General features: G+C 35.4%; 1 protein-coding gene across 50 annotated transcripts in view; it reads left to right on the plus strand.

Annotated features, from left to right (window-relative positions):
* Positions 1-27,563, plus strand: part of LOC101882941 (adhesion G protein-coupled receptor L3-like) — a 404,581-nt gene that overhangs the window by 289,663 nt on the left and 87,355 nt on the right. For all 50 annotated transcript variants that reach the window (XM_073907696.1, XM_073907650.1, XM_073907653.1 and 47 more), the window contains 3 exons: positions 12,134-12,484; positions 19,880-19,983; positions 20,933-21,118. In XM_073907696.1, coding sequence (XP_073763797.1) covers positions 12,134-12,484; positions 19,880-19,983; positions 20,933-21,118 — 641 coding nt within the window. The remainder of the gene's footprint in view (positions 1-12,133; positions 12,485-19,879; positions 19,984-20,932; positions 21,119-27,563) is intronic.

Genomic DNA, 27,563 nt, shown 5'->3' on the forward strand with positions numbered 1-27,563 from the left:
GCAGAACAGACTGTCAGAACATTACAAAACTCAGGGATTTGGGATTAATCTGTCGAGATGTTCTCATTGATTTCCTATTGGCTTTTTTAAGTTGGCCTGAAACTGAAGGACTGCAACAGACCTCTCCTTTTGTAGTGCCAGGGCATTGCTAGGGGTCTTTGATGGTAGCTGTGGTGATCTTAGTGGGTGTAAAAAGGATGTTAAGCAGTTTCTTTGGTTATGTTAGATGATTGCTATGCAGGTTTTGGGTGAATGGTTGCTATGCATTTGCTATTATCATTCTTATATTGTTATTTGTTGAAAGAGTAGCTAACAAATGCATGTTTTTTATTCTACTTTAAAAAAAAGTTTTAATAATCGTTTAATCCACCAACGGTTCGTACACTAGGCACACACACAAATCAAATTCACATCTAAGCGGCTAAAATAAATTAATTAATTATACAGAATAGATAAATAAATAAATAAATAAATAAATAAATAAATAAATAAATTGTACAAAATAAATAAATACATAAATAAATCATACAGAATAAATAAATAAATGAAAAAAATAAATTAATTAATAGATAAACTATAGAGAATAAATAAATAAATAAATTATACAGAATAAATAAATAAATGAAAAAAATAAATAAATTAATAGATAAACTATAGAGAATAAATAAATAAATAAATTATACAGAATAAATAAATAAATAAATAATAAATAAATAAATTAATAATACAGATAAAATAAATAATTAAATAAATAATAAATAAATAAATAAATTATACAAAAATAAATAAATAAATAAATTATACAGAATAAATAAATAAATAAATAAATAAATTATACAGAATAAATAAATAAATAAATAAATAAATAAATAAATAAATAAATTGTACAAAATAAATAAATACATAAATAAATCATACAGAATAAATAAATAAATGAAAAAAATAAATTAATTAATAGATAAACTATAGAGAATAAATAAATAAATAAATTATACAGAATAAATAAATAAATGAAAAAAAAATAAATTAATAGATAAACTATAGAGAATAAATAAATAAATAAATTATACAGAATAAATAAATAAATAAATAAATAAATAAATAAATAAATAAATAAATAATAAATAAATTAATAATACAGATAAAATAAATAATTAAATAAATAATAAATAAATAAATAAATTATACAAAAATAAATAAATAAATAAATTATACAGAATAAATAAATAAATAAATAAATAAATAAATAAATAAATAAATTATACAGAATAAATAAATAAATAAATAAATAAATAAATAAATTATACAAAAATAAATAAATACATGAATAAATTATACAGAATAAATAAATAAATATATAAATAAATAAATTATACAAATAAATAAAACATAAATAAATTATATGGAATAAATAAACAAACAAATAAATTAATTATACAGAATAAATAAATAAATAAATAAATAAATAAACAAATTATAAAGAGTAAATAAATAAATAAATAAACAATTTATAAAGAGTAAATAAATAAATAAATAAATAAATAAATTATACAGAATAAATAAAAAAATTAATTACTAAATTATACAAAATAATTAATTAATTAATTATACTGAATAAATAAAAAAAATAATAAATAAATTAAAAAAAAAATAAATAAATAAATAAATAAATAAATAAATAAATAAATAAATAAATAAATAAATAAATAAATAAATAAATGCAATTATTAGAATATAAAAGGAATTGAAGTCAATATGCAATAACATAACAGAACGCAGAGCTAAATGTGTGAGAGCTAAAGTTTGGCGTTTTTAATTCTTTTGAACACATTCAGGTGCTGCTTGGCAATTTGACAAGGCTTCTAAATTTGTTCATGCTGTCAATTGCGGAAGAAGAGATCGTTAAAGGTTTCTGATAAACCGCTGTGACAGCTGCAGGCGCTGTGTGATGCAGATCCGTCTTAACCATATATGGTTCGCCCCTGCCTAGATCATGTGTCCTGGATTGTGTGTGCTGAAACGTGTGTGTGGGTCTGCGAGTCTGCAGCATCCCACAATTGTCAACTATGACAGCAGAGTAAACAAACAAACAAATAACCAAAAAAGGAAGCAAATCTTTCAGCGTGGGTTTATAAACACGCACCTTTTTCTCTGCAGTGCGGAGTGGGGACTGTGAACACGGTCCAAATGTTAATTAAAAATGTCTGTGTCTGAGCGGTGATAGAGATGCTTCATCTTCCTGCCAGACGTGAATGAGCCCAGCCAGTTCTCACTCGCTCCGATAAGACACCAGAATAGAGAGACAATTCAAAGTAATGAGCTATTTCTGACAGGGAGAGAAACTTCTCTTCATTTTCTGTGCCGCTGAGAAGAGGAACGAGAGATAATTATGACAAGAAGAGTACTTCAAATTAAGTGTAATAGCACATTGGCTGAAACGCAAAAAGTCTTGCTGCGGAACGGCGTCTGCGCATCCGCCGTCAATCCCGATAATGGACTGAATGTGTTAGAGAAGAGCTGGAGAAGAGTGAGACGCTGAAGAAGCAGACAGATTTACAGATTGACCTCTTGAGTTAATTGTGCTGCTTTTGATGCTTCTTTGAGATAAAAACGCTTGGTTCTTGTCTCGTCTTGTGCTCACAGACTGCCCAATCTTCAGTGAGCCGTAACACACACACAGTAGTCACATCAGCTGATCCAGAAGCAGTTTATGAACCAAATCCTCATCAGATAGCAGTCATGTTTATTAAGGATGGGTGATTTCTTGTTCTTGATGGGTGATTTTCTTATTTTGCAATGCAGAAATGCGCTCAGTTTCACAATAGTTTAAAGTTCCCATTCAGTTGCCAGTGGAAGACATGACTAGGATTAATCAACGACAGAAAAAGGTCAATCTGTGTGCTCGACAAAGTGTGTTCATGACTATACATAATAAGGTAGGATAATATAAGAAGAAAATATCGGTTTGCAACATCAAGCAGCATAATGAGCTTTTTTAAACATATACATTTACCGGCCACTTTATTAGGTACACCTTACTAGTACCAGGTTGGACCCCCTTTTGCCTTCAGAACTGCCTTAATCCTTCATGGCAGAGATTCATCAAGCTTCTGGAAATATTCCTCAGAGATTTTGCTCCATATTGGCATGATAGCATCACACAGATTTGTTGGCTGCATATCCATGATGCCAATCTCCTGTTCCACCCTATCCCAAAGCTACTCCATTGGATTGAGAACTGGTGACTTTGTAGGCCATTTGAGTACAGTGAACCCATTGTCATGTTCAAGAAACCAGTTTGATGGTGCGTTATCCTGCTGGAAGCTGCCATCAGAAGATGGAGACACTGTGCTCATAAAGGGATGGACATGGTCAGCAGCAATACTCAGGTAGGCTGTGGCGTTGACATGATGCTCAATTGATACTAATGGACCCAAAGTGTGCCAAGAAAATCTCCCCCACACCATTACACCACCACCACCAGCCTGAACCGCTGATACAAGGCAGGATGGATGCATGCTTTTATGTTGTTGATGCCAAATTGTGAGCCGAGCATCTGAATGTGTCAGCAGAAATGGAGACTCATCAGAGCAGCAACGTTTCTCCAATCTTCTATTGTCCAGTTTTGGTGAGTCTGTGTGAATTGTAGCCTCAGTTTCCTGTTCTTAGCTGACAGGAGCGGCACCCGGTGTGCTCTTCTGCTGCTGTAGCCAATCCGCCTCAAGGTTGGACGTGTTGTGTGTTCAGAGATGTTCTTCTGCAGAGCTCGGTTGTAACGAGTGCTTATTTGAGTTACTGTTGCCTTTCTATCAGCTGGAACCAGTCTGGCCATTCTCCTCTGACCTCATCAACAAGGCATTTGCGCTCACAGAACTGCCGCTCACTGGATATTTCCTCTTTGTCGGAGCATTCTCTGTAAACCCTAGAGATGGTTGTGCGTGAAAATCCCAGTAGATCAGCAGTTTCTGAAATACTCAGAGCAGCCGGTCTAGCTGAACAACCATGCCACGTTCAAAGGCACTTAAATCCCCTTTCTTCCTCATTCTGATGCTCACTTTGAACTGCAACAGATCGTCTTGACCATGCATACATGCCTAAATACAGTGAGCTGCTGCCATGTGATTGGCTGATTAGACATTTCCGATAATGAGCAGTTGGACAGGTGTACCTAATAAAGTGGCCGGTGAGTGTACAACGATATAAGTAACTTACAACACAATTAAAATACACAAAAATGTATTTATGTAATGATCATACACAAATAACAAGCTAATATATATATATATATATATATATATATATATATATATATATATATATATATATATATATATATATATATATATATATATATATATATATATATATATATATAATTTGTGTATTTTTTATTTTTTAATTAAGTGAGTTATTTCCTCAAAACAAGCAAAATAATCTGGCAAAATAATTATTTAATTTAATTTAATTGATATTTGGACTGGAAACATTTTGATTTAATTGATATTTGTCTAAGTAAAACATTTTTTGCACTATTAAATCTCATGAAAACAAGTTATGAAAGCCACTCTGTAAAGTATTATATTTAAACAGTGAATTAAAGTAGAAGCATAATTATATAATTATATATGTAAAGACTCATAATGCATAATGCCAGATATCATGCATAAATGATTTCCCAACTAGTTTAATCTGCTCTGTGGTTGTAAATGTGTGATGGACGGAGTGTGTATGTGTGTATGTGTGTGTGTCATCAGCTGATCCCATTAGCCTCTCCTCTCACTATCACAGGCTTTATCTAGAAACTGGCCAGGGTCAAAAACAGAAAAGGAAAATTAATAATCAGGTTAATTTGCTCTTTTAGAAGTACAGCAGCCCTCTGGGCACAATTTATTAAAGTTGTAAAACAAAATGAACTCATACAGCAGGTAATGCCCAACTTTTAATTGCTCATCAAAGCTTTAATAGTGGGCAAGTGCATCATTTATGAAATTAATCACGGCAATATTAATAAACCAAAAGCTGAATCACTGAAATGTTTTTATTATTATTATCATATTACAGTATGCAAATTAAGTTGTAGATCTACTGGATACTCAAGCTATTTTCTGCATTATTTAAGCTCATATCTAGATTGACATCTGTGAAATAGAAAACTCTGGACACACAGTCGACGTTTTTGTTTAGTAGAATTATTTTCTTTTCTGTTACATTATTTATGTTTTGATTATTTGTCCATATATTTTTATCATTATGTATTATTTGATTTATATTTTATTTGTATGTATTTAACAATTAGTTATTTTGGTCACACTTTACAATAAGGTTCATTAGTTAATGTTAATTAAAGCATTTACTAACATGAACAAACAATGAACAACACATTTACTACAGTATTTGTTCATGTTATTAAACATTAGTTAATGAAAATACAGTTGTTCATTATTAGTTCATGTTAACTCATGGTGCATTCACTAATGTTTACAAGCATGGACTTGAATGTTAATAATGCATTAGTAAATGTTCAATTATGATTAATAAATGCTAAAGTATTGTGTTCATGATTAGTTCATGTTAGTAAATGCATTAAATAATGAACCTTATTGTAAAGTGTTATTTTTAATATAGTTTCTACTAAAGAAATGCCTTATTTTGAAAGATAGATAATAGTTTCAACAGTAGGTGGCACAAGTGTCTGTCTTCCTGAGTGATTCATTAAAAAACATGTTGAATATGATTACACATGGGCAGCACGGTGGCGCAGTGGGTAGCACAATCCCCTCACAGCAAGAAGGTCGCTGTTACGAGTCCTGGCTGGGCCAGTTGGCATTTCTGTGTGGAGTTTGCATGTTCTCCTCCGTGTTGGCGTGTGTTTCCTCTGGGTGCTCCGCTTTGCCCCACAGTCCAAATAGTCTATATACATATACAGACTATAGGGGGAATTATTGACGGATTGGCATGAAGAGATCATGTGTGAACAGGCCCTTTTTAGAAGTAGATACTAGAAAAATCATTATTTTTTTATTTATTTATTCATTCATTCATTCATTCATTCATTCTGTATGTATGTATGTATGTATGCATGCATGTATGTATGTATGTATGTATGTATGTATGTATGTATGTATGTATGTATGTATGTATGTATGTATGTATGTATTTATTTATTTATTTATTTATTTATTTATTTATTTATTTATTTATTTATTTATTTTTATTTATTTATGTATTTATTTATGTATTTTTATTTATTTATTTATTTATTTATTTATTTATTTATTTATGTATTTATTTATTTATTTATAAAATTATTATTATTTTTATAGACTATAGAGGAATTCCAGCGTTATAGATGTGACATTTTAGGTAAAAACTCAAAACGTAAATTCACATAGAAAGCATATGTTAACATTATATAGAAACATGTGTTTATGTTTTCCAAAACAACTAACCACAGAGTTAAAGGATCAGAAAAATATTGATCTGTAAATATTTACTGAGGGAAATAAACGGGCGTTATGGGTGAGACCAAAAAAGTCGGCAAGTTTACAGTATTGATAGATTTCATGTGATGTCACACACTGCTGCTGCCACCATTTTTGTGCCTGAACTGTACTATTCATCATTTGTTTATATTTGAGCAAAATGTCGATTTCATTTAGTCTTATTTGAATGCGCTGTGGTTTGAGCATAGTCTATGGTCGTGAGTGTGACCGTATTGGAGACAAATGTGGTGGTGTGTGTAGCGGAAGTGTTTTTGGTCCTTGTGAATAGCCTACAACATACAGTTGAAGTCAGAATTATTCGCCCACTTTTAAATTTTAGTTTCTTTTTTTTATATTTCCCAAACGATGTTTAACAGAGCAATTAAATTTTCACAGTATGTCTGATAATATTTTTTCTTCTGGAGAAAGTTTTATTTGTTTTATTTCGGCTAAAATAAAAGCAGTTTTTATTTTTTTAAACACCATTTAAGGTCAATATTATCAGCCCCTTTAAGCTATATTTGTTTTCGATAGTCTCCAGAACAAACCATCGTTATACAATAACTTACCCAATCCTGCCTAGTTACCCTAATTACCCTATTGAAGCCTTTAAATGTCACTTTAAGCTGAATAGAAGTGTCTTGAAGAATATCTAGTCTAATATTATTTACTGTCATCATGGCAAAGAGAAAATAAATCAGTTATTAGAGATGAGATATTAAAACTATTATGATTAGAAATGTGTTGAAGAAATCTGCTCTCCGTTAAACAGAAATTGAGGAAAAAATAAACAGGAGCTCTAATAACTCAGGGGGGGGGGCTGATAATTCTGACTTCAACTGTTCTTTGTAGAAATTCTGGGCATTTAACTGCAAAAAGAAATAATGATCATCTAAAGGATAAATGTTGCTCACTATAGAACAAAAATGATTGAGTTTATTTGAGTCTATGGGGGATTATGAGTTTTATTTCAACCATTGTACTGAATTGTCAAAACAGAACAAAAAAAAGAGAGAAATTCTTAAATTAAAAATCTTAATTAAACATTTGTGCATTTCTGAGGAGAAAGGTTGGTTATGGATGTGACAGATATTAAATTGGCACTCCTGTGACTTCAAATATAATCAAATATATTTGTTTGAAAACATTGACAGAGACATGAGGATTTCCACAGTACTGTAAAAAACAACCCTACACACACACACACACACACACACACACACACACACACACACACACACACACACACACACACACACACACACACACACACACACACACACACACACAAATAAAACGTAGCTAATTTGATAAAATCTTAATTTTTTTTTTCACATCAAGGTTGACATTTGTATGGAATTGCTCTATAAATATACTATAATTATCGGAAAATACATACCTAGTTATTTGCATTCATATTACGATGGGCATGTGTGTTGTTGTTCAGGCGGTGTGTTTCTGTCTAAATGGTGGTTGTTTGCCAGAAGAGTCAATCAGCAATCGTCTGAATTCCTCCTCTAACAGTGAGTTTGACACTGGCGCTGCTGTGTTTGTATGCGGCCGCTTCCTGAAAACAGCAGGAAATCTGATTTTCAGTAATGTAAACAGCTATAGACGGAGGTGAACGCTCTGCCCACACAAACACACAACAATTACCATCACATCACCCTGCAGCAGTGTGAGTGTGTGTGTGCGCGCTTATGTTTCTCTCTCTCTTTCTCTCTCTCTCTCTCTCTCTCTCTATGCACATTCGCTTCCCTCAGAGGCTCAGTGGATCACAGACTGTCGGTCTGGCCAGATCATTTCAGCTATTATTTGTGTTTGGAGAGCAGCTGATCGCTCTGTTTATCTCTTTACTCACTTCATGCTCATGTCTAGTCTCATTTGGATCAATGCATTTTAGAGTGCACTTACACTAGGCTATCCAAACCATGCCCTGGTACAAAAACGTACTAAAAAAGGGCAAACTGGATCCTGGAGGGGTGATGTCTTGGATAGTTTTGCTTCAAACCTAATCAAACACACCTGCCTTTAGCTTTCAGTGCTCTTGAACACACTGATTAGTTCATTCAGGTTTGTTTGATTAGTGTTGGAGCAAAACTCTGTGGTTAAAATTAGAGTATTGTCTTAGTCATGTTAAAATCAGAGTATTGTCTTAGTCATGTTAAAATCAGAGTATTGTCTTAATCATATCAAAATCAGAGTATTGTCTTAATCATATCAAAATCAGAGTATTGTCTTAATCATATCAAAATCAGAGTATTTTCTTAATCATATTAAAATCAGAGTATTGTCTTAATCATATCAAAATCAGAGTATTGTCTTAATCATATTAAATCAGAGTATTATCTTAATCATATCAAAATCAGAGTATTGTCTTAATCATATTAAAATCAGAGTATTGTCTTAATCATATCAAAATCAGAGTATTGTCTTAATCATATCAAAATCAGAGTATTGTCTTAATCGCTTTTAAAATCAGAGTATTGTCTTAATCGCTTTTAAAATCAGAGTATTGTCTTAATCATATTAAAATCAGAGTATTATCTTAATCATATTAAAATCAGAGTATTGTCTTAATCATATTAAAATCAGAGTATTGTCTTAATCATATCAAAATCAGAGTATTGTCTTAATCATATCAAAATCAGAGTATTGTCTTAATCATATCAAAATCAGAGTATTGTCTTAATCATATTAAAATCAGAGTATTGTCTTAATCATATCAAAATCAGAATATTGTCTTAATCATGTCAAAATCAGAGTATTGTCTTAATCATATCAAAATCAGAGTATTGTCTTAATCATATCAAAATCAGAGTATTTTCTTAATCATATCAAAATCAGAGTATTGTCTTAATCATATCAAAATCAGAGTATTTTCTTAATCATATTAAAATCAGAGTATTGTCTTAATCATATCAAAATCAGAGTATTTTCTTAATCATATTAAAATCAGAGTATTGTCTTAATCATATCAAAATCAGAGTATTGTCTTAATCATATTAAATCAGAGTATTATCTTAATCATATCAAAATCAGAGTATTGTCTTAATCATATTAAAATCAGAGTATTGTCTTAATCATATCAAAATCAGAGTATTGTCTTAATCATATCAAAATCAGAGTATTGTCTTAATCGCTTTTAAAATCAGAGTATTGTCTTAATCGTATTAAAATCAGAGTATTGTCTTAATCATATTAAAATCAGAGTATTATCTTAATCATATCAAAATCAGAGTATTGTCTTAATCATATTAAAATCAGAGTATTGTCTTAATCATATCAAAATCAGAGTATTGTCTTAATCATATCAAAATCAGAGTATTGTCTTAATCATATCAAAATCAGAGTATTGTCTTAATCATATTAAAATCAGAGTATTGTCTTAATCATATCAAAATCAGAATATTGTCTTAATCATGTCAAAATCAGAGTATTGTCTTAATCATATCAAAATCAGAGTATTGTCTTAATCATATCAAAATCAGAGTATTTTCTTAATCATATCAAAATCAGAGTATTGTCTTAATCATATCAAAATCAGAGTATTTTCTTAATCATATTAAAATCAGAGTATTGTCTTAATCATATCAAAATCAGAGTATTGTCTTAATCATATTAAATCAGAGTATTATCTTAATCATATCAAAATCAGAGTATTGTCTTAATCATATTAAAATCAGAGTATTGTCTTAATCATATCAAAAGCAGAGTATTGTCTTAATCATATCAAAATCAGAGTATTGTCTTAATCGCTTTTAAAATCAGAGTATTGTCTTAATCGTATTAAAATCAGAGTATTGTCTTAATCATATTAAAATCAGAGTATTATCTTAATCATATCAAAATCAGAGTATTGTCTTAATCATATTAAAATCAGAGTATTGTCTTAATCATATCAAAATCAGAGTATTGTCTTAATCATATCAAAATCAGAGTATTGTCTTAATCATATCAAAATCAGAGTATTGTCTTAATTATATTAAAATCAGAGTATTGTCTTAATCATATCAAAATCAGAATATTGTCTTAATCATGTCAAAATCAGAGTATTGTCTTAATCATATCAAAATCAGAGTATTTTCTTAATCATATTAAAATCAGAGTATTGTCTTAATCGTATTAAAATCAGAGTATTGTCTTAATCGTATTAAAATCAGAGTATTTTCTTAATTATATTAAAATCAGAGTATTGTCTTAATCATGTCAAAATCAGAGTATTTTCTTAATCATATTAAAATCAGAGTATTGTCGTAATCGTATTAAAATCAGAGTATTGTCTTAATCGTATTAAAATCAGAGTATTGTCTTAATCATATTAAAATCAGAGTATTGTCTTAATCATATTGAAATCAGAGTATTGTCTTAATCGTATTGAAATCAGGGTATTGTCTTAATCTTATTAAAATCAGAGTATTGTCTTAATCGTGTTGAAATCAGAGTATTGTCTTAATCATATCAAAATCAGAGTGTTGTCTTAATCAATAAAATCAGAGTATTGTCTTAATCGTATTAAAATCAGAGTATTGTCTTAATCGCTTTTAAAATCAGAGTATTGTCTTAATCGTATTAAAATCAGAGTATTGTCTTAATCGCTTTTAAAATCAGAGTATTGTCTTAATCATATCAAAATCAGAGTATTGTCTTAATCGTATTAAAATCAGAGTATTTTCTTAATCATATTAAAATCAGAGTATTGTCTTAATCATGTCAAAATCAGAGTATTTTCTTAATCATATTAAAATCAGAGTATTGTCGTAATCGTATTAAAATCAGAGTATTGTCTTAATCGTATTAAAATCAGAGTATTGTCTTAATCATATTAAAATCAGAGTATTGTCTTAATCATATTGAAATCAGAGTATTGTCTTAATCGTATTGAAATCAGGGTATTGTCTTAATCTTATTAAAATCAGAGTATTGTCTTAATCGTGTTGAAATCAGAGTATTGTCTTAATCATATCAAAATCAGAGTGTTGTCTTAATCAATAAAATCAGAGTATTGTCTTAATCGTATTAAAATCAGAGTATTGTCTTAATCGCTTTTAAAATCAGAGTATTGTCTTAATCATATCAAAATCAGAGTATTGTCTTAATCGCTTTTAAAATCAGAGTATTGTCTTAATCGGATTAGAATCAGAGTATTGTCTTAATCATATTCAAATCAGAGTATTGTCTTAATCATATTGAAATCAGAGTATTGTCTTAATCATATCAAAATCAGAGTATTATCTTAATCATATCAAAATCAGAGTATTATCTTAATCATATTGAAATCAGAGTATTGTCTTAATCGCTTTTAAAATCAGAGTATTGTCTTAATCGTATTAAAATCAGAGTATTGTCTTAATCATATTCAAATCAGAGTATTGTCTTAATCATATTGAAATCAGAGTATTGTCTTAATCATATTGAAATCAGAGTATTGTCTTAATCATATTGAAATCAGAGTATTGTCTTAATCATATTAAAATCAGAGTATTGTCTTAATCATATTGAAATCAGAGTATTGTCTTAATCATATTGAAATCAGAGTATTGTCTCAATCATATCAAAATCAGAGTATTGTCTTAATCATATTGAAATCAGAGAGTTGTCTAATTCATATTAAAATAAAACGTTCTGACTGTGTTGTTTTGTATTTCCAGAATCCTCGTCTTCAGGAATCGTGCTAATGGACACAACAACAACCCGCACCACCACCCGTCCCATCATCTCCACCACCACCAGCACCACCAGTACGACCTCCAGCACCAGCACAAGCAGCACCTCCAGCACCACCAAACCCCCCTCCACCACCCCAGCTCCACCTCCCCGCAGCACCACCGCTGAGCGCCAGCCTGCTCCTCCAGCTGATGCTTCCATCCGCTCGCACCCGTCCTCCGTCCTGCCCAACATTGCAGTGGAGTTCTGCAGCTCCGTCAGCGACTCTGGCCTCAGCTGGCCCAAAACACGCCAGGGGGTCACCGCCAGACTGCCCTGCCCACCCGGAACCATCGGTAATACTTTCACAGTCATTACTATTCCAGAGCAGATTTACTAATAACAGGGTGTCTGTAAGGACTCAAAGGTCCATACACTGCAGTGGTTAACCCCTTGTGTGCTGTTGGGGTTTATTTCATCCACTCTGGCCTCATTTTGAGTCTTTATTTGGCCTCAACCAAATATCATCATAAATAAACAAAATATAATAAGTTTCCAAATATAATCATCTCAGCTAATGAGATGATTTTGGTTGCATGCTTTATTTTGGCACATATTTTGGGAAAATGCTTTGAAACTTTTCAAAAAAACAATAGACTCTAGTAGTCATACCGCAATAGTAATTGTTTTCAATATTACCGTAGGCGCATGACTCAAAAAAACTATATTTCTGAGAAAAGTTTGCTCAGGCGAATTAAGCGAACGGGAGGTTGCGGGAACTACAATTCCCATCAGCCCAGGCGTGGCCATCATCCTTTGCGGTCTGTTGTCACTACAGATCCAGTAATGCGGAAATGGAGTGTGCTGCTAGTAGCGGGGAAGAAAAAGAGCTGGAAATGATCGAACCTAAAGCGGGTTTTAAATCGGATGTGTGGAAGCATTTCGGTTTCTTTCTAAAAAGATACGAGAAAGGAGAAAAGGTGACAGACAAAGACAAAAACAGTATGCAGGCACTGCCAGACTGTGGTGAAATATAAGTCGGGGAACACGACTAAAAACAGTCATGGGGACTGCAGAACACAGCACACTTGTTATACTGATGCAGACATTGACTTGTATTGGTGGTGGTGTGGAGAGACCCCCCCTCATGATTGTGAAGCGCTTTGGGTGTACGGCCATACACAATAAATGCGCTATATCATAATATATATATTATATAATTTTTATATATTTATAAATGCGCTATATAAATACACATTACATTACATTACCGCAAAGAGAACTCTACCTCACTCATGGTTTGTCCTCTCAAGTGGTGGAAAGACAATGCACAGCGTTACCCACTGCTGTCAACCTTGGCTAAATCATATCTCTCTGTCCCAGAAACCTCAGTCCCAAATGGGAGGGGTTTATTTCTGTTGCAGGGGACATGCCCAGAGACCCCAGCTTTTACCAGATTATAGTTATATGATCATTTTTCTTAAAAAACCCATCTCTATCTAAGTGAGTGAATGATTAAATGTTGAATGTGACGAGTTTTCAACAATACTAAATTGAAACTTAATTACAATTACTAAATTGAAACTACTTTAATAGTTTTTTGTTATTAAAATTGAAAAATTGAAGTTCCTGTTTGGAAGCTTACAGATAGATGGCTGATGTGTATGTCATTGATATGTTCAGTGCTAAGGTAAATAAACACTTTTGACACTTTTTTCAAATCTTTCCATTAGTTTTGTTTTTCCTGTAAATTATTAAAAAAATACCGTACCGTGTCATTCATACCGAGGTGTTATCGTACCGTGAAATTCTGATACTGTTACATCCCTAGACTCTAGGCAAATGCACTCCCATTTGGTTATGTTGGGGGCTGTTTTTGCCCCATTGACTTCCATTATAATCTCCCTGTTAAGAAGAGGTAACCTTTTTCATTTTCACTGTTCATCAGTTGCAGGGCAAAAAAAGCTTTCAATTGCGTCGCGCCTTGCGCCACATTGCACTGGGTATATGATAGGGTCCAAAGTCTTGAGCATCTGATTTTTCCTCGGTGCTGATGTGCTTTCATTTTCTCCGTCTCATTTACGGCAAGTTCAGGCGAGGGAGTGTTTAAGCAACCCTGGCAGAAAAATATACATTATGGGCTCTATTTTGACGGTCCATGCGCAGAGCGCAAAACGCAGGGTCCAAACGCTTTCAGGGCGTGTCAGAACGCGTTTTTGCTAATTTAAGGATGGGAAAACCCCATCCTTGATAAAATCTTAATTATTTTTTTTTTTCACATCAAGGTTGACATTTGCATGGAATTGCTCTATAAATATACTATAATTATCGGAAAATACATACCTAGTTATTTGCATTCATATTACGATGGGCATGTGTGTTGTTGTTCATGCGGTGTGTTTCTGTCTAAATGGTGGTTGTTTGCCAAAAGAGTCAATCAGCATGGCGCATGGTCTAAAAGGGTTGAGTTTATTTTCTTAATGAGTTATAGGTGTGTTTTGAGAATAAACCAATCAGAGTCTCATCTCCCATTCCCTTTAAGAGCCAGCTGCGTCGCGCCAAGAGCGCATTCGCTATTTACAGGATGCAAAGTAAGTCTAAGTGGAAAAACTGAGCATTTCACAAGCAAACAGTTCACAGTTTATTAACAGAAAACTGTTAAACAGAGCATCTACTGCGTGAGAATGAGAGATAATGGATCACTTTCACATTCTCTCTTGGACAGGGAAACCTTTACACACAGACACCAATTAGTCTATAAATAAATACGTTTGTTTGTTAAGCACAAATATTCGTTTCAAAACTATTTCTAAATTCAGTTCTAATTTCCAGCAAACGAATAAATAAACAATAATAATGAAGTGTGGTCAAAAACCTGAGTTATATCCTAAAACACATGCTGTGCGCCATATGGTCTAAAACCTGACAGGTGGACAAATCTAAGCTTGTTTTTAATCAAACAAATATAAATAAGGATATAATAAATAATACTGCTAATAATAATAACATTATACAAAAGCAAATTGTTATGAATGAACTGAAAAAGCCTCCCGAGATGAAGAAGACATAAAAGCAGTGATTTTTCATATTTATGTAGGCTAGAAAATAATATGTTTTGTAATATTTTAATCCTTTATATTTATATTCTATATCTATTCTTATTATATCCTATATATATCCTTAATATTTACATTTTTTTCATATGTAAAGATATTTGCCTATTGCTCTCTTGTGTGTATTAAGCAGTGTGTAAGCGAGGAGCAACTCTGCGCTGGAGTTTAGACCGGGTTTGTTTTGGTCAAATGAAAAATCTATTACAGTTTCTCAAAATAGCAACGCGCCAGCGGTCCGCCTCAGAACGCCTTCCTTTTTAGAGCAGAACGCCTATGGGCGCACAAATGAGCGCTAATGCATTTGCTATTTAAACAGCGTAGCGCAACACCTCAAAACCACTCTTGCGCCAAGCTGAAACTACCAAAAGACTATTGTGCCACACTGCGCCGGGTGTATGATAAGGCCCTTAGAGTTCAAAGAAAATATATTCATATTAAAAAGGAAGCTTGATTCTTTCCATGTCGTAACGAATGCCCTTAAATAATGTAGTTAATAGCTATCTGCAAGCGTCAGTGTTTATTGAGATTAAAGTAAGATTAAAAAAAAAATGAAAGCGAGATAAGAAATATCGTTATAGAAAACACTTGTGACTTCTTTGGGAAATAACGCTCGTCGTAGACGTGGCATGACTAATCGTGAAGGATCTTTTACATAATCTGACTTAGTAACTTTTGCAACCGACAATATAAATGGTGTGATCTGACCGGGGCTTTAATCTAAAAACATCCACATAACAACAGCACGACCATTACAATGGAGAAATAACCCTTTGCCCTTGTGTTTACCTCCTTTTTTTGGTAGCCCAGGTGTGGTGCTCAGATTGCATTTGTCTTTCTCTCTCTGTCTGTGGTTATTAGTGAATATGTGTGTGTGCATCAGCCGACGGTGCACAGCATGAGCACAAATAACACACACACACAGCGCAAGCGTCAAACACACACTGAAGCGTCTGCATCTCTCTCTCTCTCATCCTCCACTTCTTTCACCTCCGTCTGTCGCTCCGCTTTATTTTTTCCGCTCCAAATTTCACCTTTTCCTCCGCTCCCGTCTCCGCATCCGCTCATATCAAAGGTCTGCAGTCTGGCTGGTTGCCATGGTTTCGGGTGATTGACAGCTTCTTCATGATTAGTTGTTTGTTCTTGAAGTTTGTGCGAGCGTCAGACTGGAGCTGCGGTTGCAGGATTTGTCCTCTGGCCATTTCTCCGACGAACACATTCACATCTAAAGAAACTCATTAATCCAAACTACAGCAACAACAAAACAGCAGCGTTTGACTGACGTGCGCTCCAATGCCCAACATATACACCATCATTAAAAAAAGTTTGAGAAAATAATACTCTTATTCAGGAAAAGCACTCATTACAGACTTTAAACGTGACTGTTGACATATACGATATTTTAATCACGAAGTTTTGATTTCAGTCGAATGCTGTGTTTTGATCTGTGTATTATCAGCTGCTATAATAAAGTGAGACGGCTCAACTTTACGACATCAATGGCAATCAGAAATGTGTCTTAATCATTAAATCAGCGTGTTAGAATCATTTCTGAAGTGTTGTGTGACACTGAGGAACTAATTATGAGGAATTAATTACATATTAACCTAATTTAAACAAACAAGCACACAAACAATAATGTTATTTAAGAGAACAGTTTACAATACTGAGAAAACATGCGATATTGGATGCTGTTGGGTATTGTGATAACGATATGACATTTCCCTAGAGTAATGCTATTTTTAATAGCTGTGTTTTTGAATAATTTATTCATGTGTTGATATTATAATAAACAGCTGAAACATATTTTTGGATCTAATTAAATGAAATTCCAACACAATCTCACGGCAATTCGTAACTTTTTGATTTAGTGGCTAATTCGTATGAATTCGTATGATCTAATTCGTACAATTTAGTACGATTACCTCATCACCCAATGACAGTTGGGGTTAGGGGTGGGGTTGGGTGCCACGCCTCCTTTTTAAAATCGTACTGAATTCGTATGAATTAGCCACTAAACTTTCAAAACGTAAAATACTTAAATTTTCTCGTGAGATCAGGCTGGAAATTCAGACCAAAAAATTGTGTCGAGGTTAGGCATGGGGCGGTATAAGATTCTGACGGTATGATAACCTTGGATAAAAATATCCCAGTCTTACGGTATCGTGATCGCTGCTCTAAGGTATATTCTTTTTAAACGTCTGGGTAAAAAACAACACATTTTTTCCCTTTAAAAACATGATATTTAATTTTTGAAAGATTTATAATATTTTAGAGCAGTAAACATGTCAGGCTGAATAATTGAAATGAATCATAGTCTTCCGCTGTCTTCATTTGTTTTAAAAACACTGATTTCTAAACTATTTAAAACACAGGAGATCTTTTCTGCTGGAGATTCTGTTGTCTTAAAAATCAAACAAAAAAAAAATGTAAATAAAAAATCTCACACACGCCTAAAGGTATTACAGAAACAGTTGGCGGTTTTAAAAACCTTGACTTTTCCAAACTTCGGTATATCTTGAAAATGGTTATCGTCCCATGCCTAGTCGAGATGCAAACATTTAGTCTTTAAAACACTTTGGTGCCTATCATACACCCAGCACAACAAGATGCAAGGAGTGTTTGGCGTGATTTGTTGCTATTTTCAGACCAGCGCAACAGTAATTTTCATGTTTTGAGTTACGTTGTTTAAATAGAAAATCCATTTGAACCACTCTGTGCACTCATGTGTGTGCTGGTCTGTAAAGGAGGTGTGTTAAGGCGCATTGTTGGTGTGTTGCTATATAGAGGCCGCACCATTGACCGACTGAAAGCTGCTCTAAAGTCCAGCAGAGTGTGTTAATTATGCACATATGCAGGTCCAAATGCTCACACACTACTGAATATGCAGACATCTCCAAAACCTCACAGATGGATAAATCTACACTAGTGTTTATTATAACAGGTATAAATTTGCATATAATCAACAATACTGCTAATAATAATCACATTATACAGATTCAATTCAATTCAGCTTTATTTGTATAGCGCTTTTACAATGTAGATTGTGTCAAAGCAGCTTCACATAAATGCTCATAGTAACTGGATCAGGGTGGTTCATTTTTTAGTGTTTAAGTTCAGTTCAGTTTAGCTCAGTTCAGTGTGTTTTAAAGTCATTACTGAGAGTCCAAACACTGAAGAGCAAATTAATCGATGAGTAGCTTTTCAGATCCAGAGAGATGCAGATCGTCATGAATAAACTTTGGACCTGCATAGGTGCATAACTAACACGCTCTGCTGCACTTTTGAGTAGCTTTCAGTCGGTCAATGGTGCGGTCTATTTCATTTCTTCAAAATAGCAACGCACCAACAATGCGCCTTAACACACCTCCTTTATAGACCAGCACACACATGAGTGCACAAAGTGGCGCACATGGATTTGCTATTTAAACAATGTGGAGCAAAACATGAAAATTACAGTTGCGCTGGTCTGAAAATAGCAACAAATCACGCCAAACACTTCTAATTGCGCCAGATGTATGATACTTCCCAAAGTCTCTCTCTCAAAAAAAAAAAGATTGGCTCTGAATCACCCGAATGAATCGTTATATTTTCTAATATAATCTAAATGTATCCTTGTTTTTGGTCGTGACATATATATGTCAACATGATCAGAGCTGCTCATTTGCATAATCCCTGCCTGCCGCAACACACACACACACACACTCTAAAATGGGATTTATGTTACTCTTTATTTACCATAAAGCAATACGCAATCATGTTCTTTTGTGTGTGTGCATGTGTGTGCGGATGCATGCATAGGTGTGTGTGGGTGCATGCATAGGTGTGTGTGTGCATGTGTGTGCGGGTGCGTGCATACGTGTGTGTGTGGGTGCATGCATAGGTGTGTGTGTGCATGTGTGTGCGGGTCCATGCATACGTGTGTGTGGGTGCATGCATAGGTGTGTGTGTGCATGATTGTGCGGGTGCATGCATAGGTGTGTGTGGGTGCATGCATAGGTGTGTGTGTGCATGTGTGTGCGGGTGCATGCATACGTGTGTGTGGGTGCATGCATAGGTGTGTGTGTGCATGTTTGTGAGGGTGCATGCATAGGTGTGTGTGGGTGCATGCATAGGTGTGTGTGTGTGCATGTGTGTGCGGGTGCATGCATACGTGTGTGTGGGTGCATGCATAGGTGTGTGTGTGTGTGTGTGCATGTGTGTGCAGGTTCATGTGCATAGATGCATATGCATGTAAATAGGTGTGTTTGTGTGCATTGGTGTGTGTGTGTGCATGTGTGTGCATTGGTGTGTGTGTTATTATCTCACCTGAGTGCTGATACAGTCACCCGACTGGAAGAAAATGCCATTTTTCCCCTTCTGTCCTTCTAATTAGAGCTGAGAATGAGACGTCTCCCTCCACCAGCTTTAATTGACCTTTACCAGCGCACTCCAGGGAACACACACACACACACACACACACTGGCTGTAGTTACTGTTCACACTCACACACACACACTGCAGTGATTTTATCTCCATCAGAGGAAGTAATTACACACACTTTTATGATCAGAGGCAGTTTGACAGTGTCTCTGTCATCTGTGATGCAGCAGTGAAGGACGGCTCTCATCTAATGTGTGTGTGTGTGATTTCTCTGTTCAGGAACGGCTGTGTTCACCTGCCAGGGGCCCGAGGGGCTGTGGGACCAGCAGGGACCCGACCTCAGCAACTGCACCTCCACATGGGTCAACATCATCAACCAGAAGGTTTGAGAAATGCGCGCACACACACACTCACATATGCACAGACTCTCTCGTGGATACATACACACGGTCACGTGACCTGTGATGTCATCAGATCATCCTCTCTCGAACACAGCGGCAGTATTTGATATGCACATCAGTTCATCTCGGAGATGTGAGAAACGAGCGACTCTTGACTTCTGTGACTGTTTCTACACACACACACACACACACCACGCACTCTTGTGCTGAGTTTAATCAAAACACTCCTCCAGCGAGAGGAAGACATGTGTTTATTTGCTAATGAGACGCAACTAAAGATGTTGTCTTGTGGGCTGCCTGCTGGCTTCATACACACAAACACACATTAACACACACTCACTCACAAACACTCTTAAACACACACGCACATGCATATACACACACACGCATTAACACGCATTAACACATTCACTCACAAACAAGCTCTCTATTTCTATCTCTCTCACACACACACACACACATATGCATGCACACACAAAAACACACTCTCAACATACACGCATTCACTCAGAAACACTTACTTTCTCACACACACACACTCACACACTCACACATACATTAACAGATACACACACACACTCACACACACACACACACACACAATCAAGCACTCATTTCACATTGTTCAAATTGTGGAACTGATCTGGGAGCTGCTAAAGGGCCCAGCTGCTGCAGTGTTCACATTTTAACAAGCGTTCTTCACACAATGCTTATACACATGTATTCAACATTCTCTAAAGCAAGGGTCTCAAAAATGCGTATAATCAAATCAACAAGGCAGGACGTGCGTTACTAATTTAAAGTCTAGATTTGACCAACAAGATATTTAAGGATATACATTACAAACACTTGACATACTTGACTGTTAGACATGATGTTGATGTGTTTTTCTTGATTCATATAATATTATGCATGTGTGTGTGTGTTGTAGATCCGCGCTGGTGAACCGGCCGCCATCATCTCTCGGGAGCTGTCGGAGCAGACGAAGGGTCATCTGCATGCAGGTGATGTGACCTACAGCGTTCGGGCCCTCGGTCACCTTATTGACCTGCTGGATGTCCAGCTGCGCAACCTGACGCCTGGCGGCAAAGACAGCGCTGCACGCAGTCTGAACAAGGTACTGCACATGGCATACATTACCACAGCATTGATGAGTCACAATATACATCTGTTTAAAGATTGTTTTCATTATGTTGTTTATAGTGTTTTTATCAAGTAGGTTTGCTAGACGTTTAGTGAAACGGGTGGTTAACAAGTGTAAAGAGAGTGCAAAATGAGTAAGAAACAAGTGCAAAGTGCATGTGTAACGAGTATGAAGCAAATGTGAAATGAGTGTGAAGCAAATTTGAAGCGAGTGAAGCAAATTTGAAACGAGTGTGAAGCAAATGTGAAACAAGTGCGAAGCAAATTTAAAGCGAGTGTGAAGGAAATTTGAAACGAGTGTGAATCAAATTTAAAATGAGTGTGAAGCCAATTTGAAACAGGTGTGAAGCAAATTTGAAATGAGTGTGAAGCAAATTTAAAACGAGTGTGAAGCCAATTTAAAACAGGTGTGAAGCAAATTTGAAGTAAGTGTGAATCAAATTTGAAACGTGTGTGAAATAAATTTAACGCGAGTGTGAAGCAAATTTAAAACGAGTGTGAGATGAATGTGAAACGAGTGTGAAACAAGTGTGAAATGAATGTGAAACGAGTGTGAAACAAGTGTGAAATGAATGTGAAACAAGTGTGAAACAAGTGTGAAATAAATGTGAAACAAGTGTGAGATGAATGTGAAACAAGTGTGAGATGAATGTGAAACAAGTGTGAAACAAGTGTGAAATAAATGTGAAACGAGGGTGAAAAACGTGTTAAATGAATGTGAAATGAGTGTGAAACAAGTGTGAGATGAATGTGAAAAGTGTGAGATGAATGTGAAACAAGTGTGAAATGAGTGTGAAACAAGTGTGAAATGAATGTGAAATGAGTGTGAAACAAGTGAGAAATGAATGTGAAACGAGCGTGAAACAAATGTGAAACAAGTGTTAAATGAATGTGAAAAGTGTGAGATGAATGTGAAACAAGTGTGAAATGAATGTGAAACAAGTGTGAAACAAGTGTGAAACAAGTGTGAGATGAATGTGAAACAAGTGTGAAACAAGTGTGAAATAAATGTGAAACGAGTGTGAAAAACGTGTGAAATGAATGTGAAATGAGTGTGAAACAAGTGTAAAATGAATGTGAAACGAGCGTGAAACAAGTGTGAAACAAGTGTGAAATGAATGTGAAACGAGCGTGAAACGAGTGTGAAACAAGTGTGAAATGAATGTGAAAAGAGTGTGAAACAAGTGTGAAATGAATGTGAAATGAGTGTGAAACAAGTGTGAAATGAATGTGAAACAAGTGTGAGATGAATGTGAAACAAGTGTGAAACAAGTGTGAAATGAATGTGAAAAGTGTGAGATGAATGTGAAACAAGTGTGAAATTAATGTGAAATGAGTGTGAAACAAGTGTGAAATGAATGTGAAACGAGCGTGAAACAAGTGTGAAACAAGTGTGAAATGAATGTGAAAAGAGTGTGAAACAAGTGTGAAATGAATGTGAAACGAGCGTGAAACAAGTGTGAAACAAATGTGAAATGAATGTGAAACAAGTGTGAAATAAATGTGAAACAAGTGTGAGATGAATGTGAAACGAGTGTGAAACAAGTGTAAAATGAATGTGAAATGAGTGTGAAACAAATGTGAAATGAATCTGAAACAAGTGTGAATGAAGTGTGAGATGAATGTGAAACGAGTGTGAAACAAGTGTAAAATAAATTTGAAACAAGTGTGAAATGAATGTGAAAAGAATGTAAAACAAGTGTGAAATGAATGTGAAACGAGTGTGAAACAAGTGTGAAATGAATGTGAAAAGAGTGTGAAACAAGTGTGAAATGAATGTGAAATGAGTGTGAAACAAGTGTAAAATGAATGTGAAACGAGCGTGAAACAAGTGTGAAACAAGTGTGAAATGAATGTGAAACAAGTGTGAGATGAATGTGAAACAAGTGTGAGATGAATGTGAAACAAGTGTGAAACAAGTGTGAAATGAATGTGAAAAGTGTGAGATGAATGTGAAACAAGTGTGAAATTAATGTGAAATGAGTGTGAAACAAGTGTGAAATGAATGTGAAACGAGCGTGAAACAAGTGTGAAACAAGTGTGAAATGAATGTGAAAAGAGTGTGAAACAAGTGTGAAATGAATGTGAAACGAGCGTGAAACAAGTGTGAAACAAATGTGAAATGAATGTGAAACAAGTGTGAAATAAATGTGAAACAAGTGTGAGATGAATGTGAAACGAGTGTGAAACAAGTGTAAAATGAATGTGAAATGAGTGTGAAACAAATGTGAAATGAATCTGAAACAAGTGTGAATGAAGTGTGAGATGAATGTGAAACGAGTGTGAAACAAGTGTAAAATAAATTTGAAACAAGTGTGAAATGAATGTGAAAAGAATGTAAAACAAGTGTGAAATGAATGTGAAACGAGTGTGAAACAAGTGTGAAATGAATGTGAAAAGAGTGTGAAACAAGTGTGAAATGAATGTGAAATGAGTGTGAAACAAGTGTAAAATGAATGTGAAACGAGCGTGAAACAAGTGTGAAACAAGTGTGAAATGAATGTGAAACAAGTGTGAGATGAATGTGAAACAAGTGTGAGATGAATGTGAAACAAGTGTGAAACAAGTGTGAAATGAATGTGAAAAGTGTGAGATGAATGTGAAACAAGTGTGAAATTAATGTGAAATGAGTGTGAAACAAGTGTGAAATGAATGTGAAACGAGCGTGAAACAAGTGTAAAACAAGTGTGAAATGAATGTGAAAAGAGTGTGAAACAAGTGTGAAATGAATGTGAAAAGAGTGTGAAACAAGTGTGAAATGAATGTGAAACGAGTGTGAAACAAGTGTGAAATGAATGTGAAACGAGTGTGAAACAAGTGTGAAATGAATGTGAAACAAGTGTGAAACAAGTGTGAAATGTAAGTGAAAAGAAGCAAATGTAAAACAATTGAAGTGAATGTGGAACAATGTGAAGCGAATGTGGAACAGTGTGAATCGGGTGTGAACAAGTGTGAAATGAATGTACAGTTAGGTCAAACATCTGTCCGGCTGCAGCTTCTATTACTTCAGCACAAACACAGCAGAACGCCTTCAGTCATTATCACACAGTAAAGTCTGACTGTGTGATCGAGACCCGGCGCAAAGCTCATTACACGCCTGCTTACCAGAGAAATCAATCAAGCACATCAAATATTGATTCCAGCTGAAATGATTCTGTTATGTGGGAAGAAAGAAAGAAAAGAACTGCAGTGAACAACATCTGTGAAGTCCTGATCAATCTGATGCTGTTTATCTGCTCAAAATGAACGCTCATGCCTGTATTTTTACTGCTTATCAAACCACTCGGACATGTCTGCTCATTAGAAAAGTGAAAACACAACCTCTGGGTCGTTTTATTAACACTAAAAAGAGTAAACAAAGTCTAAATCCGTTCAAAAATGATGCGTTTGAACTTGAAAAGAGTGTACTAAATGCACCTCGCAAGTATTATTAGTACATTCACCGGCCACTTTATTAGGTACACCTTACTAGTACCGGGTAGGACATCCTCAGAGATTTGGCTCCATATTGACATGATAGCATCACACAGTTGCTGCACATCCGTGATGCCAATCTCCCGTTCAACCATATCTCAAGTGTGCTCTATTGGATCGAGATCTGGTGACTGTGGAGGCCATTTGAGAACAGTGAACTCATCGTCATGTTCAAGAAACCAGTCTGAGATGAATTGTAGCCTCAGTTTCCTGATCTCAGCTGACAGGAGCGGCACCCGGTGTGGTCTTCTGCTGCTGTAGCCCATCCGCCTCAAGGTTGGACGTGTTGTGTGTTCAGAGATGCTCTTCTGCAGAGCTCGGTTGTAACGAGTGCTTATTTGAGTTACTGTTGCCTTTCTATCAGCTGGAACCAGTCTGGCAATTCTCCTCTGGCCTCATCAACAAGGCATTTGCGTCCACAGAACTGCCGCTCACTGGATATTTCCTCTTTGTCGGAGCATTCTCTGTAAACCCTAGAGATGGTTGTGCGTGAAAATCACAGTAGATCAGCAGTTTCTGAAATACTCAGAGCAGCCCATCTGGCAGCAACAACCATGCCACGTTCAAAGTCTCTTAAATCCCCTTTCTTCCCCTTTCTGATGCTCGCTTTAAGCTGCAGCAGATCGTCTTGACCATGTCTACATGCATAAATGCAGTGAGCTGCTGCCATGTGATTGGCTGATTAGACATTTCCGATAATGAGCAGTTGGACAGGTGTACCTAATAAAGTGGCCGGTGAGTGTATGCTTTGAATATATTTAATATATTAGTTAAACAATGTCACTTTTTTACAACTATTTACTCAACACACTTACTGTAAGTATATTTTAAAGTAGTGCATTGTCATAAGGTTCTGCAATTAGTTTAAATATGTAATAAGTCAAATTAGCCAATCAGATTGAAGATGAATTTTCACGTTATTTACATGCAGCATGTGCTACGGCTAACAGAACCTTTGTGTGTGTGTGTGTGTGTGTGTGTGTGTGTGTGTGTGTGTGTGTGTGTGTGTGTGTGTGTGTGTGTGTGTGTGTGTGTGTGTGTGTGTGTGTGAGAGAGAGCAGTAGGTGTTTTTATAATGATGTCCGTGTCTGTCAGTATGAATGATCTCCTGTGTTTCTCCTCTCTGTCAGACGTCGCAGTAAAAATAGCTTTAACTGTGGTGAAGGAAACTCTGAGGACATCATGAATAATCCTCAACGTTATTAAAGACTCTGTGGAGTTAAAGAGCTCCTGTTTGAGGTGTTTTCTCTAGACCTGCATGCAGTTTATCAGCAGATCACACACTCCGAGAACAGAGAGTCTCATTCAGACGCTGTGTGTGAGTGTGTGTAAATAATGAGCCCATTATTAATAATGCCTTTATTAGGAACTAATAGGGTTATGTATGAATGAAGGTGGCTCAGTGGTTAGAACTATGGCCTCACAGCAAGAAGATCACTAATTCGTGTCCCTGCTGGGTCAGTTGGCATTTCTGTGTGGAGTTTGCATGTTCTTCCCGTGTTGGCGTGGGGTTTCCTCCTGGTGCTCCGGTTTCCCCCACAGTCCAAACACATGTGCTATAGGGGAATTGATGCAGTAAATTGCAAACTCCACAATGAAACTGACCCAGCCGAGGCTTGAACCAGCGACCTTCTTGCTGTGAGGTGACATCGCTACCCACTGCGCCACCGTGCCACCCTAAAAGTAGAGTTTAATTCTTTAAAACAATAGATTTTCCAAGTAGATGCCCAAACCCACACACACACACACACACACACACACACACACACACACTTGTTCGTCACGTATGCTGTGAGATTCACACTTCATTTCCACCCACAATCCTGCAAAAGTGACTTTCGTCAGCAACGGTAATCAGTGAGCTTATCTCACATACACACCAACACACACACACACACACACACACACACAAACACACACACACACACACACACACACAATCTGCAGTACTACATTGCTATTGTTTACTACATTCGTTTCAAACATATTTCAGCAGCACTTTAGGTTTTAGCATCTAATCTTCCATCTTTAGTTGTATTTCACAATATTTCAGTTTCTTCTAATAGTTTTTAATAGTTTTACTTTTAGTTAACAGTAAGGACAGTGCTTAAAGAGCCCCTATTTCGCATTATAAAGGGTCATGTTTTGGTTTTGGGGGTCTCCAACAACAGGCTGATATACATGCAAGGTCAAAAAACACTTTCATTGTCTTATAATATGCATTTAATAATTATGCCAGCGACTCCTATATGAGTTGTTCAGCGATTCATTTGTTTCCAAACTCCTCCTTAGTGTGAGGCTAATCTGCTGTGATTAGCAAGAGACAGAGAGAAATGTCTGTCATTCTTTATTATGGTGGCTTGAAAAGCCAACATACTGTTATCTCACTTAAACTTATTATTATTCTGCTTCTTTCTTCTGAGACTAATTTTAAAGTCTATCTCCTCCTAACCCTTTCAAGCTTCATACCTCAAACTTTCGTCAAACCTTCAAACTGGTCTGACTCGGGTTGCTATATCTTTTCCGACTGATCCGACTTTCGGTTTTCCGAAAAACGACCCGGAAAATTCCCAAAATTCCCATTGACTTAACATTGGGTCAAACTTTGTGACCTCATAACTCTGCATCAGACTGTCCTACAGACTTCTAACTGGGCTCATTTAACTCAGTCTAGCCAGCAGCCAATAACTGATGACCTTTAAACTTACTAGCCACTCCCTAGCAACCACTTTTGGCACCCTAGCAACTGTCCCATAGACTTCCATTGTAAAAGACTGCCATTGACTTAACATTGAGTCAACCTTTGTGAGCTCATAACTCTGCATCAGACTGTCCTACAGACTAGAGTCAGGCCCCATTCAACTCAGTCTAGTCAGCAGCCAATCACTGATGACCTTTAGACTTACTAGCCACTCCCTAGCAACCACTTATGGCACCCTAGCAAC

Source organism: Danio rerio, chromosome 7 (genome assembly GCF_049306965.1).
Source record: "Danio rerio strain Tuebingen ecotype United States chromosome 7, GRCz12tu, whole genome shotgun sequence".
Taxonomy (NCBI): Eukaryota; Metazoa; Chordata; class Actinopteri; order Cypriniformes; family Danionidae; genus Danio; species Danio rerio.